Source organism: Acinonyx jubatus, chromosome A2 (genome assembly GCF_027475565.1).
Source record: "Acinonyx jubatus isolate Ajub_Pintada_27869175 chromosome A2, VMU_Ajub_asm_v1.0, whole genome shotgun sequence".
Taxonomy (NCBI): Eukaryota; Metazoa; Chordata; class Mammalia; order Carnivora; family Felidae; genus Acinonyx; species Acinonyx jubatus.
In genome coordinates, this window is record NC_069383.1 from 53,101,891 (window position 1) to 53,121,255 (window position 19,365).

General features: G+C 37.9%; 1 protein-coding gene and 1 long non-coding RNA gene across 7 annotated transcripts in view; one reads left to right on the plus strand and one right to left on the minus strand.

Moving 5' to 3' along the window:
- LOC128314769 (uncharacterized) overlaps window positions 1-5,395 on the plus strand; it is a 45,769-nt gene extending 40,374 nt beyond the window's left edge. The window contains exons 3-4 of the long non-coding RNA XR_008296801.1: window positions 208-285; window positions 4,435-5,395. This is a non-coding gene — a long non-coding RNA (uncharacterized LOC128314769). The remainder of the gene's footprint in view (window positions 1-207; window positions 286-4,434) is intronic.
- The window catches only part of KLHL7 (kelch like family member 7), a 69,524-nt gene that overhangs the window by 33,625 nt on the left and 16,534 nt on the right, over window positions 1-19,365 (minus strand). For 5 of the 6 annotated variants that reach the window (XM_015080514.3, XM_015080490.3, XM_015080499.3 and 2 more), the window contains 5 exons: window positions 14,994-15,096; window positions 14,126-14,219; window positions 13,722-13,846; window positions 5,363-5,538; window positions 2,745-2,919 (listed from right to left, as the gene is read on the minus strand). In XM_015080514.3, coding sequence (XP_014936000.1) covers window positions 2,745-2,919; window positions 5,363-5,538; window positions 13,722-13,846; window positions 14,126-14,219; window positions 14,994-15,072 — 649 coding nt within the window. In that variant the 5' untranslated portion in view covers window positions 15,073-15,096. Of the gene's footprint in view, window positions 1-2,744; window positions 2,920-5,362; window positions 5,539-10,003; window positions 12,926-13,721; window positions 13,847-14,125; window positions 14,220-14,993; window positions 15,097-19,365 lie in introns of those variants that run through there. The other variant, XM_027075120.2, reaches the window with a different exon arrangement.

Consider the following 19,365-nt stretch of genomic DNA (forward strand, 5'->3'; position numbering starts at 1 on the left):
GAGAAAATAAGAAATCCGTTAAGTGCACAAGACAAGAATTTATGAAATTAAAAAATCACCTTGGAATAAGGAAGACATTTCCAACTACATCCCTAACACTAGATTCAGAGTTAATAATACAAAAACACTGATTCAGACTTAACAATAAAAAGAACTGGAGACTGAATGTGCCAGTTTTAAGACCTTTTTCTCTTCTTCTCTTGAAAGCCATCCCAAACAACAATGAAGCAAGAAACAAACTCTACCTTTGATAATACTAGAAGATCTATATAACCCTGAAACTCAGTAAGTGAAGACACATAGCAGATAGAATGTTAACCTGAAATGGTTGTGGGGGCACCTGGGTGGCTCAGTTGGTTGAGTGTCTGACTTCAACTCAGGTCATGATCTCACAGCTTATGAGTTCAAGCCCCCATCGGGCTCTGTACTGACAGCTCAGAGCCTGGAGCCTGCTTTAGATTCTGTGTCTCCCTTTCTGCCCCTCCCCCACTCGTGCTCTGTCTTTCTCAAAAATAAAACATTAAAAAAAAAGAAAAAGAAAAAGAGATGGTTGTGGAAGGAGACACCAATGAGAAGCAAGCCAAATTATCTTGCAGAAGCCTGGAAAGATTCATAATGGGAGATAGGAAGTACCCCCAGAAAGTGGGGTGGGGATGAAAACAAGAGAGCTTTAAAATTCTGAATAAACAACACTTTAATTGTCAGGTTTCCTTCCCCTACTGCACAGTCCAGTAACCTGCCATGCCTTCTCCAAGTAGGATATATGATGACTGGTCTTTGGAGAATCACACAGAGAAGGGTATGAGCCTGATGACAAGGGTTAAGTGAAAGTCTACATATCAAAATATTCCCCACCCAGCTCCCAAATGCCTGTGTCCAACTATCTGAGAAAATATTTATAGATACTAACATTGGAGGGGTCCTCAATTAAAAACAAAATGTGTGTTGGGGCACCTGGGTGGCTCAGTCGGTTAAGCACCCGACTCTTGATTTCGGCTCAGGTCGCGATCTCAGTTTGTGAATTCAAGCCCCACATCGGGCACTGTGCTGATGGTGTGGAGCCTGCTTGGGATTCTGTCTCCCTCTCTATCTGTCCCTCCCCTGCTTGCTATCTCTCTCAAAAATAAAACAAAAAAACGTGTGTTTACACTGATTACCCTACAGTTCAGGCCAAGAACCAAGAGCCCACTCACATATACAGTGCTATTGGCTTTATTAATAACTTAGTCTTATAAATATGACTCACAGATAACACATTAAGAAAAGCTTCCAACAACAAAAACAGAAAAACAAAATTCAAAGGTAATACAGAAAATGCAGACAAGATAAACATGAAAGGCACTATAATGCTACTTCAGAATAAGGTATTATAACCATGAAATAAGGAATTAGAGAATAAGTAAAAGCTCACAGAAATTAAAAATAATAGCTGAAATAAAAGTGATGATAGAAAAATTAAGGCTGTCTCCTGGAAGACAGATCAGAGAAGCAGAGATAAGAGTTGTACTGAAGAATCACAATACCAGTAACAGAGAAATGAGAAATTTGTGATTGAAAAGACAATGTCCAACATGATTACTAAAAAAACAAAAGACAAAACACAAAGTTACATTATTGTGAACCTCCAAAACATCAGGGATATTACAAAAAAATTACAAAGAGGAATAAAAAATAAAAGGATCAGACTGGCATCAGATTTCTGAAAAACAACACTGGCAGCTAGTTAATGGAGCAATGCCTTCAAAATTCTAACTTGAATTTTCTAAAATGATTTTCAACTTAATTCTATATACCCAGTTTTACTATCCTTCAACACTTTATGGTAAATAAATACAGGAGATTCACCAAGTCTCCTAATATTTACTGATGACATACTCTTTCTCAGGAACCTGTTATGGGATACATTCCATTCAACAGGGAGAATTAAAAAAGGGGAAGACCTGAGGTCCGGGAAGGCAGTGGATATAACAAAGGAGAGGCGTGAAAGGACATCCCAGGATGGCAGAGAAGGGAAGTTCCAGGACAAGAAGAGTGTCTCAGGGTTAGAGTGCATATAGTCCACACTGGAATACGTAGAAGGCTCTATGAAGGATGTTTACAAGAAATAAAAGCAACAGATTGTTTAATTGTACAATTTTATTAAGTAGCATTTTACAGAGGGGTTGGGACTTAGCCTGCAAGCCAAGAAAAACTAAGTAAATGACAAAATATGGCAGTTGTTGGCTGGTCAAAAAGGAAAAAAAAAAGTGATCACAGTATATTATTTGGCTGAGTAAAATAAAAAGGAAACACTAGGCACAAAGTACATGAAAGCTATTATACACAAAAGGAGACAAGGCGTAAGTAATTTTTACCTTCTATCATACGCATTCCTATAAAATGAGGGCTGGGGCTAAGTGTCCTCCAGGTAGACAGCTAAGAACCCCAGTGGCTTATTAATCTAAAAAAGGTAAGTCTTGGGGCACCTGGGTGGCTAGATCAGTTAAGTGTCTGACTCTTGGTTTCAGCACAGTGTGTGGGTTCGAGCTCCACATTGGACTCTGTGCTCTCAGCTCAGAGCCTGCTTGGACATTCTCAATCCCTCCCTCTCTCTCTCAATAAACAAACAAACAAACAAACTTAAAAAAAAAAAAAAGAATTAAAGAGCTAAGTCTTGAATGGAGTCTGATCCATTCTAAAGGGTTTTAAGCCCATGAGAAACTGCCTACAGGATCAGGTTATAAATGGGTATTAAGGCAACTTACTTATCACCATCTTAAGGCATTCAGGATTGTCTTGAATAAGTGGTTCAGCTTGTACTGTTTTACTTAAGAAATTCTTTGATATAAGAGGAAACCTGACTTTAGCAAGGATATCGACCATAAATGGCTGGCGATTAGGTTCATCATATTTCAGCCATCTGACAGCAGCATCATAAACCTAAGGGGGGAAAAACAGCACAGTAAAGTTCTTAGAAGGCAGAAACATTTCCAATTACCTATGTTTACTCTCACACTGAAGGTCAGGGGAGGATCTCATAAAGACGCAACCACTTATTCCCAATATTTTATCAGACATTTTCTTTCATTCCCCAACACTTGCCTGTGCTTTAGAACAGCTTACACACTGCTCTAATGATTCTTGTCAGTAATATATTTTTTAGAATTACTACTATATGATGTAATGACAGGGAGGATATTGAACTTATTTTTTGAAACAAAATATAACCTTTTTTCAGAAGGAGCTGTGATGTACATTTCTACTGAAATAAATCTACTGGTCAATGATAGTGTCAATATATGTTTACTTGGTATCACGGAAATACTTTAATTTCCTAAGAGGATGTCCATCCCGAGAGAAATGAAGTTCATCTATGATTTTATTTCAGTATGATATTCCTGAATTGTGAACTGACAGACTTATCTACATTCCAGAAACTTTATAAGAATTCTATGTTTAAAAAATACATTACAGATTATATAAGAATTTTTTTCAAAATAATACTGTAGTATTTACCTGTCCAAGTTCATCAACACAACCTGATTTATGAATCACTAGTTTTTTATTGTTATTGTTAGTTTTATACTGGTTCCATGCCCACCATGCAGCTTGAGCTCATAGCCATGAGATCAAGAGTCACATGTTCTAATGACTGAGCCAGTCAGGTGTCCCCACAAATCACTAGTTCAGACACACTGAAAACACACCTGCCACATTTGAGTTACTTAAATTAGTTAATTTGGGATTGGTGTTAATATGGCCTAAGTTCTGACCTCCATATGAATTAATTTTTAATGGGAATTGGTCTATTTTTTTTTTTTTAGAAAAAAAACTCTTAATTTTGGAGAAGTTTTAGATTTACAGAAAAACTACAAAGATAGCACACAAAGTTCCGATATACCCTGCACCCAGCTGTTAAAATGTTACATTAGTATGATACTTTTATCACAGCTAACGATCCATTATTAACTAAAGTCCGTATTTCCAAAAAAACTTCTTTAGTTTTTGATCTAATTTTTTTCTCTGTCCCATAATCCCATAAAGGAGAGCACATCACATTTACTCATTATGTCACCTAGGGTCTTAAGGACTAACAGTTTTGCTGACTTTCCTTGTTTCTGATGACTTTGACAGTCGTGAGTTCTGGTAAGGTATTTTGTAAAATGTCTCTCAATTTGGGTTTGTCTGAGGTTTTTCTTGTGATTAGACTAGGAGCACTGTGTTTTGGGAGGAAGACTACGGAGGTGCCATGCATATCAACGTGACTTATCACTGACGGTATTATCCTATAAATAGTGCTCATCAGGCTTGATATAATAATAATCTGTAGATAATGTTTGCCAGGTTTCTTCAGACTAGTTACGTTTTTAATTCCCTTTCCATAATGCATATAAGTCAGTTAATTTTAGTCATGGGTCACAGAACTAAGATTTTTGTTTGTTTGTTTTTCCTTAGTCAGGTCTTCCAGGTCCAACCTGTCAACTTGTAGACTAATATAATACGCTGGGCCATGAAGAAGACTGGACAAAAATGGCCCAGTGCTAATCTTTTATCTGGAGAACAAAAGTAACTCAAAGCATATGATCCTACAGTACTTCTATTAGTTTGCTACTGCTGATTTAACAAATTAAATAAAATACAGAGAAGGATGTGGGACTGAAAACAGGGAATAATTGAATGACTGCATTTCTAAGTGTTAGTCCTGCAAATGCCTGCACCCAGCTTACACCTCCGGCAGTTTAATCTGACAGTTATGGAGGTTGAATCCAAAATAGGTCACAATGGGTCAAAATCCATGTGTCAGCGGGGATGCCTGAAGGTTCTAGAGGAGAAAGCATCTCCTTGCCTTTTTCAGAATCCAGCAGCCTCCTCCTGCATTCGTTGGCTTGCGGCCTCTTCTTCCATCTTCAAAGCCAGCAATATCCAGCCAAGTCTTTCTCAAATTGCATCACACTGACACTGACTCTTCTGCCTCCCTCTTCCACATTTAAGGACGCTTGAGATTACACTGGGCCCACCTGGATAATCTCTCCATCTCAAAGATCTTTAACCACATCTGCAAAGTCCTACCGCCATGTAAGGTAACATATTCACAACAGGTTCTGACAATTAGGATGTGGATATCCTTGGGGGGAAGCACTGTTCTTCCTACCATGGTACCCAATAGCTTTATTTCTACCAAATGGTCTCTCTCTCAAAGAGCAAGCCTTACAAGCACGCAAGACTTACTTTTCCTATGAAAAAGACGTTGGAATACTGTTTAATGTAAAGAACACATTCTCTCCTACTATGATTCTTTTCCTTGTCATGTATCCAAACATGAAACATAAGAAATCAGAAAAGATATTTTACTAAGAAAAAACTGAGAAGACAATTTAGTCACCTGGTCCTCTGCCCTCACAGTCAGAGTGTCCTGGTTGAGGAGATGTGTAACTCGCTTAACATCAAGTTGCAGAAATTCATCAGTTTTATAAACTTCAGTAAAATGCTGATGAATAAAGTCATCTGCAGTTGCTTTCAATTCAGGACAGTCCAGACACTCTGCTAGCACACTTATACCTAAACATAGAAGAAAATAAATGAATAGAAAATCACTTAAAAAAATCCCCAAACATACATTGAAAACAAAAAAATGAGGCTGAGTGAATTTAACAAATCTGGATCCTTCTCTGTTCTACTGGTTTATTCCTATGCCTATGCTATGCTGAATTAAGTATGGCCAATATTGATACTTTGTAGAAGCCCCTTCAATGTTTTCTCAAATTTTTGTTGGCTACTGTTAAACATTTTTCTCTTGCAAATAAATTTAAAAATAAGCTTGTAACATTCTACTGTAAAAAATCCTGGTATAATTTTACTTAGGACTGCAGTGCATTTCTGGATTACTGTGGGGACTGTTCCACAACACAAGAGGAGCATGACATGTATCTCCATTTACTCAGATTTCTTATGATTTTCAATATAATTAACACAGATTTCTTTATATAAACCCTCATACATTTCCCATTCAGCCTTTTCCTAGCTATTCTATATTTTTGTTTGAGAGGGAGTGTCTCCCCAATTGGCTATTAATGTTCTGTTTCAGGAATCTGTAAAGTACTGTCCATGAGCTAAATCCAGCCCACAACCAGCTGGTCAGCAGCTAAAAACATTTTTCATGGTTTTAAAGGGTCATAAAAAAAAAAAAAAAGTGGGGCAGAGGGAGAGGGAAAAGAAGTGTCAAGGACCATGTGTGACATGTGCATGGCATACAAAGTCTAAAATATTTAACTATCTGGCCCTTTACAGAAAAAGTTGGCCAATCCCCCTTCTAAATAAATCCACTGATTATTGTGTGTGATTTTGTTGCAGGCCCCCCTTCAAAGTCAGGGGTTGAATATTTTTCAGTTCATTATTTTTGATTTTCTGTTTCAACTCATGTTGCCTTAAGATAATGAGTTTTGATACTTTCACATTTATATCACAGAGGTTCTCATAACTGATGCCTGGTAATGAACTTGTCAGATTAACTGCTATTATCTAATACCAACCAATGCCATGGCATGCTAGATGCTCATGGTGAGCAGTCTGCTATAGCTTGTATCTATGCTCCCAACAGAGAGAGGGTATCTTCACCAAGAACCAATATTTGTTTATTAACTAATTTCTGGCAGTCGAATTTTCTGTATTTATGCAACCCAATTAAATATCATGCTTTTCAATAAAATATGAATGTGAAAAGAAAGTTGTTTCTATGAAAACTAATCTTCAGATTTCAGACAAACTTGAGAAAAGCTCAGATTAGGCATATGACCAAGACAACTGGTGAGATATGAAAAAACACTGCAAAATTCTAAGGGGATTCTATACTCAGACTAAGTTCTCAATTCATTTCAAGGAAACTAAAAAAAAAAAAAAAAAAAAAAATATATATATATATATATATATATATTATTGGTGTGATTTATTTAAGACATGACATGGATCAATACTGAGAGACTAGGTTTGGGCCTCACAAAGACTGGAAGATTGGTATACTTACATACTACATTAAACACCTTTACAGCAGAGCCTCTCTTATTTAACCACTGTTTTAATGACATTTTAAATTAGACAACCAATTAATGTTCTGATTATGCCTGATAAGGAAGCTTTTACTGTTACCTTATTTTGTCTTCACTGATTGCATTAATGGACATCTCCAGCAAAAGTTGAATAGTAGCATCTTTCCATGTAAAGAATATTTGCTATTGGTTTCAGACACAGGTTAATTAGATATTCTATTTCTAGTGCAAGAGTTTTTTTTTTTTTTTTTTTTTAATCAGGAATGGGTAATGGAAATATAAAAGTGCCTTCAGTATCTGTTGCTATGATTATAAAATTTATTTTTTTCCTATAGCTTGGTAGTATATTAAATTATGTTAGATTCTTTTTTTTTTTTTTCCAACGTTTATTTATTTTTGGGACAGAGAGAGACAGAGCATGAGCAGGGGGAGAGGCAGAGAGAGAGGGAAACACAGAATCGGAAACAGGCTCCAGGCTCTGAGCCATCAGCCCAGAGCCCGACGCGGGGCTCGAACTCACGGACCGCGAGATCGTGACCTGGCTGCAGTCGGACGCTTAACCGACTGTGCCACCCAGGCGCCCCAAATTATGTTAGATTCTTAAGCATTCAATCATTCTGACATTTCTGAAGTCAACCCTACTGGGTCACAAAGTATTATTGTTTTAATTAACAAACTTTAATTTCCACAGCAGTTGTAGGTTCACAACAAAATTTAGTAGAAACCACAGGGTTCCCATATACTTGTTTTATACATAAATAATCTCTTCCATTGTCAACATCTCACACCAGGGTGGTAAAGTATTACAATATTATTATTTTTTTTTTTGGTAAAGTATTATTATTTTTTTTTTCAACGTTTATTTTTTTTTGGGACAGAGAGAGACAGAGCATGAACGGGCGAGGGGCAGAGAGAGAGGGAGACACAGAATCGGAAACAGGCTCCAGGCTCTGAGCCATCAGCCCAGAGCCCGACGCGGGGCTCGAACTCACGGACCTCAAGATCATGACCTGGCTGAAGTCGGACGCTTAACCGACTGCGCCACCCAGGCGCCCCAAGTATTATTTTTAAAAATATATTCATTGACGGATTCAATTTTCTATTTTTAAAGAATTTAAAATAAATCATTGTTAAAAAACTTTTTTTAAACGTTTATTTTGGAGAGAGAGCGAGCGAGAGAGTGCGAGTGGGGGAAGGGCCAAGAGAAAGGGAGACAGAATCCGAAGCAGGCTCCGTCCGCGAGCTGTCAGCACAGAGCCCGATGCAGGGCTTGAACTCATGAATCGTGAGATCATTACCTGGGCCTAAATCAGATGCTTACCCGACTGAGCCACCCACAGGCCCCATAAATCATTGTTCCTAAGTGAAACTAAAATCACATATGTGCGTGTGTGTGTTATCTGTCCAATCCTGGCACCTCAATAATCCTACCCTTGTAGAATGAGCTGTAAAGTTTTCTATCCATGTCCACTGGATTTAAGTAATACAGAATTAATCTATTGCTTGAAAGCTTGGTAGAATTAACACATAAAACCATCAAACCTGGAGCATTCGTTGGGAACAAATCTTTACCTTTTCAACATTTCTATTTCTGGGTTTTCAACTTTTAAAGACAATTTTGACTATTTCTCTTTTGTGTTCATATCTTGATGTTGTTTCTTTGACCTTTTCTAATTCTTGTTGTTTGTTCTATGATCTTTCCCTCTTGATTAGACTTGTTTACTATTTTATACCATTTTTTGAAATAATTAGCTTTTGTTTCCCTGGCCAAGTCTACAGTCTATTAGTGTTCTTTTTTCCATTTTATTAATTTTGCTTTGAAAGAGATTTTCTTCTACTTTCATTAGGTGTTTAAAGTTTTTTCCTATCTCTTTGAGTAGAATACTCAGTCAAGGAAAGATAAAAATAAATGCATTTATTTGGAAAATATTTTAAGACTACAAATTCTCTTCTAAGAAATACTTTGGTCACTGGGGTGTCTGGGTGGCTCAGTCGGTTAAGCATCTGACTTCACCTCAGGTCACGATCTCATGGTTTGTGGGTTTGAGCCCCTCATCGGGCTCTCTGCTGTCAGTGCAGAGCCTCCTTTGGATCCTCAGTATCCCTCTCCCTTTCTGCCCCTCCTGCATATGCACTCTCTCTCAAAACTAAACATTAAAAAAAAAGTTTTTTTTTAAAGGAACACTTTGGTCACATTCTAAAGGTTTGGGTTGTTTTTTTTCTGTATATATTGTCATATATTTCTATTTGGCCTGTAAGTTCATTAACACCTCTTTAAAAATATTTTCCTAAATTTCTCAATTAAATATCTAGTGTTCAGAATGGAGTGGGAGGAAACAGCTTTCCTTTTGAGGTTCACAGCTTTATTGCACTGTAATCAGTGGATGTAGACTGTGTCTCTTCTCTTTTAGGTGCTCCAGATTTTCTGTGGCTGCTGATCAGTATTTGTAAACATTCCAGAGGTGTCTGAAAACTGTATGTGTTCTCTGATTACTGAGTAAAACACTCTGTGATATCTACCTAAACAAGTTTGTGTTGTTCAAATTCAGACTTTTACTAAGCTTGATTTGAGATTTCTATGCAATTTTGTGTATTTAATTTTTTATTTTAAGTAAACTTCACGCCACACTTGGGGCTTGAACTCACAGCCCCAAGATCAAGAGTTGCATGCTTCACCAACTGAGCTGAGCCAGCCAATTCTGAGTTACTCAAAAGCTTTCAATAAATTCCTTTTCTGTTTAAACTAGCAAAGTCAGTTTATTTTGCTTGCAATTAAGGAAGCTGATGCAGCATATCCCTATCTTGAGATCTTTACCATACTTTGCTGTAGTAGTTCCCCCAATACTTTTCTCAGAAGGCTCCAGGTGGATTATACATTGTGTCTTTGCAATATCTCAAATGAACAATGTTTTTATTTTTTTTTTTAATTTTTTTTTTCTTTTTTCAACCTTTTTTAAATTTATTTTTGGGACAGAGAGAGACAGAGCATGAACGGGGGAGGGGCAGAGAGAGAGGGAGACACAGAATCGGAAACAGGCTCCAGGCTCCGAGCCATCATCCCAGAGCCTGACGTGGGGCTCGAATTCACGGACCGCGAGATCGTGACCTGGCTGAAGTCGGACGCTTAACCGACTGCGCCACCCAGGCGCCCCTGAACAATGTTTTTAAATGTAATTCTTTTTTTCTCTACGATTTGCATATCTAATGCTGTGGTCTTCTAACTTCCTGTTGCAGGTAAAAAATTAATGTCATTCAGATTCTCCTTCTTTTCTAAGTAAACTTTTATGTTAATTATCTGTTGATGCAGGAAAAACACCACCAAAACTTAGTGGCTCAAAATAACAATGCACTTCTATGGGTCAAGTGGGTGGTTCTTTTGACCTGGGCTGGTTTACAGCCAGCTGGTTGCTTAGTGGGGACTGTGTAGTCTAGATTGGCCTCATTCACATACTTGGTAATACGCAAGCTGGTTGGTGAAGGGGACATCAGCTAGTATAACTCATCTGTGTCCCAAATGGTCTCTAATTTTCTTTTCATGATGGCAGAAGAGTCCCCAGCAGCAAACTAGGGCAAGCCCCAAAGCACATTTGTTTAAGCTTTTGCTCATGTCACATTTGCAAATGTCCCATGGGCTAAAGCAAGCCACATGGCCAACCTTAGATTACAAGGGGAAAAAGACTCCACTTCTTGATGGAAGAGCTATAGTCACATATATAAGGGGTATACATACAAGGATGAAAAGAATTTGTGACCAATTTCTGGTAACCTATCATACATACCCTTTCTAAAAACTTATAAATTCTTTTTATTATATTTTTAAAAATTAAGATACAATACATGCAACATAAAACTTACCATTAGTGATTTAGTGCATTCACCATGTTGTGTCACCATCACCACTATCTAGTGCCAGAACATTTTTATCACGTCAAACGGTTTTCTTGGGGCACCCAGGGCGCTCAGTTGGTTAAGCGTCCAACTTTTGGCTCAGGTCATGATCTCACGGTTGGTGAGACTGAGCCCCAATCAGGCTCTGCACTGACAGCATGGAGCCTGCTTGGGATTCTCTCTCTGCTCCTCCCCCACTCGTGCTCACTCTCTTTCTCAAAATAAACATACATTAAAAAAAAAAAGTTCTCTCTTGATTTTGGAGGTGAAAAAATATCACTAGGATATGTTTAGGAGAGGAAAATCTCACTCCATCAGGTCTGGTACTTGGTGTAAGTGTGAAAGTTCAAGTTTTTTAAGTCTCAAATAAGTTTTCTTTTACGATTTCTTTGATATCACTTTTCCTCCACTTGTTCCTTGTGGAATCCCTACTTCACATCAGTGTCCCGTATCTTCCTTTCAGGTCTTTTATGTTTTTCACTAATGATTTCCATTTCTTTGCATTTTTGTGTTATCATAAGGCAGTTTTCTCTGTTTTATTTTCTTTAGGTTGATTTTTAGGAATATCCATTCTGTTTTTCAATTCAATTGAATTTTATGGAAAATCATGGCTTTCCTTTCTATTTAAGGTCTCCTCCATTTCTTAAATGAAAATTTCTACAGGAGCCATTCATTTTGGCTGTTTAGCTTGATTTCTGTCCTCGAACTAGCAGGTTTCCTTTAACCTGGTATGATATCTTTGCCCACTTTCATCAGATACTATGGGTGCCTTTAGAATTCATGGAAGTCTGCTTGTTGGGATCTCTGGGGCAGCAGAGAACAAAGGAGTTCTCTAATCAGTTCACAGGGAGAGCCACCCCAGGGCTAAAAAGAATGCAGGCTGCAGCAGTTCCCTTGGGTACTGAGAGTAGCTGCACTTGGCTCAACTGGACGGGCCAGTATCTTTACCCCGGCTTAGAGAATCAGGCTCCCTTCTAGGCTGCTACACCATCCTTCCTCGATTGAAAACAATGATCCAGAAGGCATCCAGAAGTAACACTCCCAAGTGGTCTCCTCAGAAGCCCAAAGCCTAAAATGAGATTAGCACAAACTTGCTCCAGGTTCCACCATATCCACTCCCTACTCTGGCTGTTTTTCTTTCTAGTTGAATCACCTGGTTGGAAGTTTAGAGTGCCAGGGAGTTAAGGAGAAGTACTTAAGCCATCATCTTCCAAAAACTCCTTTGAATTCTTTTTATAATAAATTTTGTGAGACTACATATTTATATAAGGGGAAATAAGTAAAATCTCAGAATATAAATTTTATTGATGAATGGAGCCCCAAACTATGGCCCAGAGAAATAGAGGGACTCATTCCAGAGTGTCTCTGCTGCACAGATGAGATTAGAGACTGGCCTTTTATTTCCTAATATATGGGTCTTTTCGTTTGTGACCTACAACCACCTTTAAAATAAATTCCACCAGTATATTCACCTGCATAGCTATTACCTGTCCTGTTCCATTTGGTCCATTTCCTTTTTTGGATACCAGCCACAAACTCATTCCCATCCCCTTTGCCTGCCTTTTATCCCTCCCTAAAATTTATTCTGCTTCCTATTTACCTGCCTACAAAGATCTTTTGCTCTGCGTTCACAGTAGGGGTGTGTGACAGATGGAGTAATGAACCGTCTAGTTCATTACTAGAGGGGAGCCTAGAAAAACGGGGAAAGAGAAGGCTTGCAAACTTCTCATGTATCTCCAGGAGCCCTTTGCCCAGCTGTTGGCTTGTCAGCACCCCTCATCTTCTCTCATATGTCAAAAATCTTTGTATTGGTTGTCCTTGATTCAGCTTTCCTCTCCTCCCTGCCTTCCTAGGACTCCTACCCTGATTCTTTTCCCCTCTGAATCACAGCAAGGGTAAGAAAATACAACTACAAAGACCTGGATGTTCATTTATGTGCCACTAAAGACTATTTCACAGTGGAAAGCATACCATATCACACCTTGGAAAACTCTGATCAACTATTTCTGCTTTTCCTGACATGAAATATAAAATACTTTATTAATGGCTTTAAAATAGAGTGCTGGGGCACCTGGATGGCTCAGTCGATTAAGCGTCTGTCTGGCTCTTGGTTTCAGTGCAGGTCATGATCTCATGGTTCGTGAGTTTGAGCCCGCATCAGGCTCTGCGCTGACAGCATGGAGACTGCTTGGGATTTCTCTCTGCCCCTCTCCTGCTTGCAAATGACCTCTCTCTCAAAAATAAATAAAGACTTAAAAAAATAAAATAGAGTGCTATAGCAGTCTCTTACTTAGTATCTTAATTTATAGTCTAGGATTTTTAAGTGTTCTAGTATACAATAACGTATTTAATAATGTGGACAGGCAACATGGGACAGTAGTTAAGAACAAGAGGACTTGAATTCCAACTCCAGCTCCTCCACATACTAGCTTTAAGACCTCAGGTAATATACACAAACCTGTTTTCTCATCTATGACAGACCAATCGTAAGTACTGCAACAAAGGTAAACATTCATGTTTATGACATACCACACCATCACCAGACGCAATCCTTACTTTTTGTTCTAGATACACAAAAACTCATTATTAAAGCTATTTTATATTTTGGAAATTTTAATGGGCTTGTTCCTGCCCGGGTTAATAGGCATCTCCCTAAATGTCTCTTAAAATGTATTTTAAGTGTATTTTCTAGTGGACAATGTCTTTAAAATTAAATGAGGACACTTAGAATGACACTTTTTTTTTCCTTTATTAAAATGCACATTAAAGTTTGTTTTGTTTTTTATTTTAAATAGGAATATGACTTCTTACCAAGACAATTTGAAGCATCAACTTGTTCTTTCAAAAAATCAACACACATTTTCTTCACAGGTTCAATCTGGTACTGGTTTGCTGCATCTAACAAAGACTGAACGTTGTTGCTATTCACAGAAATTCTGCAAAGAAGTTAAAGTGAATTTAATTTCCTATAATTTTTTATTACTTAAATAATGCTTTGTAAAATGTATCCTACTAGCTCCTGAAATTAAACAAAAAATTAAACTTTTCGGTCCTTGCTTGCATGAGTATGTATGGCATAAGCTCCTCAAACTTCCCCATCCTTATGGTTTTTCCTGTTGAAGAATTTAGAGCACATCAATTTGTCACGATAATGCTCTGCCATAGTAGATCCCAACCTTACTCCTCCACAACAGAAATGATCCTTCTTAACTTACCTGGCAGTATAAGCAAATTCCACAAGTTGTTCAATAATGTCAGGTTCAGCATCTTTGAGTTCAACTTCAAAGGACTTTGATTCAAGCATGTTAGCTAAAATGAAAAGGAATATAAATGACATGACTACTATCACCAGGTTAACTGAGGAGCACATCATTCCGGGCCATGTTAAATGTGGAGAAGAATAACAGGACAGAGAGCTCTCTGTTAATAAAGATCCCAGGAAGCCCAACATTCCTATAACAAATGCAAATTAATTCTCCACACTTGAGATGTGTCTTAAAATAAGGTAAGAAATTAGTGGATTAGTGTACTTCTTTAAAAAAACCAAAAGGGCCAAGTAAACAGAGATACATAAAACTAGATTTAGTATTTCCCCAACTCCTAAAATGACTTAGTGGCACTCTTCTAAATTGCTGTGAGCAAAACTACATCTGATATAGCTGGAGCCAATCTATGAGAACAATGACAATTGTTCAACTAGAAACTGCATCTCCTTTGGGCCTCTAGTGCTAGTGAAAGGACATTTTTCTTTTGATCAAACATCATCATAACCCCTTTCCAATCTCTTCAATGTTTTATGGCCTTAATATCTTAAGGGCTTTAGAAAGATATTTTCTTCTTTTAAAAAACATTTTAAGTTTATTTTGAGAGAGAGAGAGAATATCCCAAGCAGACTTTGCACCATCAGTACAGAGCCCCAAGTGGGGCTTGAACTCATGAAACCTAGATATCATGACCTGAGCCGAAACTGAGTTGGACACTTAACTGCCTGAGCCACCCAGGTACTGGAAAGATATTTTAATTTAGACTCTAAGTCATTCTCATGGAAAAAAATAACATATTTTATTACTTTAAGATACTTACTCGTGAACATTAAGTTGAAAAAATGACTGGCTGCTGCGAGAACAACTCGATGAGCAGGTATCTTTCTTTCCTGGACCATAAGGATCACATCACACAACGTTTTCTAGTCAAGAGAAAAATAAATGAAATTAAAAGGGGCTCACTGGGTCTGGCTTAGCACACATATAAAACTGGTGCTTGCCAAAGGTTTTATCTCTATTTTCTGTTCAAATCCAGTCTTTTTTCAGCACAGAATCTGTTTATAAGACCTATTTAGGAAGACCTTAGAGAGATGCTATCATGATTTGCTGTATCAAAAAGTGCTATTGAGTTTCCCAGTAGTAAAAACAGAAAAAAAGAAAAGATCTTTACAATCAGAAAAGAAGTATTCTACTAATCTGTTAGGGAAACCATTTTTTTTTTTTTTCTGACACAAATTCTTAAGGGTTTTCTCATGGTAAAAATTTAAGGGGACACTAAATGACATAGGAGCAATGTCCTTGATGGTTTCTCAAACAGAACAATCTGGGTTTTTTAAATTATCTATTTGTTTTGAGATGCAGTGTGCACACTGTATTTCCCAAGAAAGTAACCTTCACAGAAACCACTCAGAATACACAGAGTGGACGAAGCAAATGACCATTCAGCACTCTTTCCTTAAGTAACACTTTTCTCAAATGCACTTCTGACAAGCTGGATACCAACCACTTTTATATTGTGATCTCTAACCAAGGCAAAAATGGTATCACTCTAGATTGCTAAAAGAAGGCAGAATCAGATTACATACTTACGATGCTGAGGAAATGAAATATTAAAGAAAAAATTTAAGGTTTATTGGAACCCTTAAACATGAATTTCAAGGAAAAAAAAAATCTTTTTTGTCAAACAAAATTTCAATTTCTTAATGAAGTTACATATGTAACCTCCAGGTTAGTCTCAGAGAAAATTTGATGCTTGTGATATATTAGGCACTCTCTTAGGCACTGGGAATATGAGGAAAATAATGTTATCACAGTAAAAGAAAATCTATCACATATCTAAATGTCGGGTTAGTAGCTCAGAGGATGTGGCCTTTTGTAAATTTTAAATACTTACTAAAACTATTGATACAGTTTCTGATACTCTCATTACCAAATGAGATGGTAATGCTTAGAACAAGAAAAGAAATGGGCTTTATTTATATTTTATAGTTGGGTAAGAGAGAAACAAAATTTCACTTTTACAGCTATGTGAAAATTTTTTAAATAAGGCCTATGGTCTATTGCTTAGAAATTATACGCAGCTTATTTATAGTTAAAGCCATTGTTATCCCAATAGTGTCTCGAAGTTTAAAATTTTTATTTCCTTTGGTCAGCTTTCAGGTGATTTTGCCACATACCACACCAAAAATACCAGGTAGCAAAACCAAACCAAATATTTGGTTACCACCAAAAGAAACTGATCTAGTTGCTCAAAAGCAAGAAAGAAAAATAAAGGTGGAAGGAAAAGAAGGAAAGGTGGGAGAGAAAAAGAACACTGATAGAGAACAGCAAATCAGATAAGGGAGGGGTCTATGGCTGCTGACAGGAAGTTCCAGAAGATGTAGAAGTGTATGGAAACGGAGCCAAAAACCTTTTCAAAATATACACTCAGCAACAGGGAGTTCTAGTGGCATGAATTTACAGGCACTGAAGAAAGTTAAAGAAATCAGATCTCTGCAAAGCAATTCAGTCTTCTCTAAGATTAATCTCCAGCTGGATATTAATGTTGTAGAAGGAAAGGGAGGAACTTTTTGTATCCAAATTGTGCATCTGACTGTACTACAGTAGATTAATAGGTTTTAACAAGAGATAGGACTGACTTAAAGAGAGAGGCTCCTATTGGGAAGAGTGTAACCACAGAAAACCGGAAGACAGAGACTTGCGTTACGTTAGACAGTATGAAAGATAACAAGTCCTATCTATATGAACTGAGGAGAAACCTACACAGAACTACCTTTTGAACAATACATGTTCACTGGACAAAACAAGAAAAAAAAATCTTGTAATTTTTTTGTTTATATTCCCCCATATTTGTTACATCTTTGTATTTATTATTTTCAGCTTTTGAATTTTTAGCCTCTCATAAATTGATAGCTTTAGGTGATTTAATTAAAAATTCTCACCATCTAAGATTACTTTCTTTTTTTAGTTTTATTTATTTTGAGATAGAGCACGTGCACAAGTGGGGGAGGGGCAGAAACAGAAGAGAGAATCCCAAGCAGGCTCTGCACTGTCAGCACAAGCCCAATGAGGGGCGAGAACTAATGAACTGTGAGATCATGACCTGAGCTGAAGTTACTTAACTGAGCCACAATGAATCCCCCCACCCCCATCTGAGATTACCTTAAGTCAGATTTAGTTTAATCTTCATATTTATTACTGATAACTTATGTTTCATCTTACATATGCCATGTTCTTTTACATTACTTATTATGCTTCCTTGCTTTTTTCTTTTCTTTTCCTTTCCTTCTTGATAGAGAAGCAGGGAGAGGGAGAGGGAGAGGGAGAATCTTAAGCAGGCTCTCCGCTCAGTGTGGAGCCTGATGTGGGACTCAATCCCATGACCCTGGGATCATGATATGAACCTGAAATCAAGAGCTGGATATTCAACCGACTAAGCCACCCAGGTGCCCCATCTTCTTTTTTTCTTTAGATACCAGTTGCTATTTTGGTCACATTTTCTTTTCACCTTTTTCTTCTTTTAGAGACTTAGAGATCTGTCAAATAGTTGCTGAGTGAATTCAGAAGTGTTACTAGTCAAATATTGTTCTAGGAATGCAAGGAGGGTTCAAGAACAATAATTCTTTAATATAATTCAGCATACATACAGGTTAAAAGAGAAAAACCTCATGTAGAAAAACTTCAATAGATGGCAAAATTAAACATTCACTTCCTTTCATACTCTTTAATAAAGAAAATGATGCATCTGGGGCGCCTGGGTGGCTCAGTCGGTTGGGCGTCCGACTTCAGCCAGGTCACCATCTCGCGGTCCGTGAGTTCGAGCCCCATGTCGGGCTCTGGGTTGATGGCTCGGAGCCTGGAGCCTGTTTCTGACTCTGTGTCTCCCTCTCTCTCTGCCCCTCCCCCGTTCATGCTGTCTCTCTCTGTCCCAAAAATAATAAACGTTGAAAAAAAAAATTTAAGAAAATGATGCATCTGTATAACGAAGGTCATTCGAATCAAGAGGAAACACCTGGGTGGCTCATTCGGTTAAGTGTCTGACTTTGGCTCAGGTCATGATGTTACAGTTTGTAGGTTTGAGCCTTCAGTCAGGCTCTGTGCTGACAGCTCGGAAATTGGTTCAGATTCTGGGTCTCCCTCTCTCTCTGTCCCTCCCCTGCTCACACGGTCTCTCTCTTAGAAAGAAATAATGAACATTAAAAAATAAATTTAGGGGTGCCTGGGTGGCGCAGTCAGTTAAGCGTCCGACTTCAGCCAGGTCACGATCTCGCGGTCCGTCAGTTCAAGCCCCGCGTCGGGCTCTGGGCTGATGGCTCAGAGCCTGGAGCCTGTTTCCGATTCTGTGTCTCCCTCTCTCTCTGCCCCTCCCCCGTTCATGCTCTCTGTCTCAAGAATAAATAAACGTCAAAAAAAAAAAATTAATGTCGACATAGAAGAGGCATTCTAAGAAACATATGCTGTCACTACTTTTTTCAATTATTGTTCTAGAAATTTTACCCAAATTGAAGCTGATACCTCAGCCCCTCTGGCCAACTTAGTAGTCTTTAAGTTTCAGAAAGCACTTTTAGCCCATGTGATTAACTAAGCCTTTCTTTGTATATCTACAGGTTATACATTGTTCCCTAGAAAGAACCAAATCCTCTTGCACAACCTCCCCGTGGGGCACCAATACACAACCTCCTGGCACTGTGATGATGATGTCTGTAGCTGGCATCAAGTCTGCATGCAATCAGGAAGGGTTACAGGCCACTGTGCTCTCTTTTTATTGATTAAATGCCCTAAAGTTCCTTTAAAACTCTTTGGACCAGGCAGAATAGTCAGAATTGGTTTTCAGACAAGAGTTTCCCTTCTCCCCAGATGGCCAGACTCCTGAATAAAGCTCATATTCCTTTCCAATCAAAATTCCTCCCTTGAGTATTGGCTTTTCAAGCAACAAGTAGCCGAACCTGGGTTTTTTGGTAACAAAATCAGTAAGAAAATAAAGATAAATAAACCTAACACTTGTAGAACTAAATGAAAAGATGGCTAGACACAAATAAGATAAATATGGAAAAGCAACTAGCTAACCTATATGTGAGCAGTAAGCCATAAAAAAACACGAATGAGAAAACAAAAAAAAACAACCAAAACAACCCATCATAGCAGCAACAAAATAATTAAATGTTGGGAAGTAAACCTAAGAAATGTGAGGG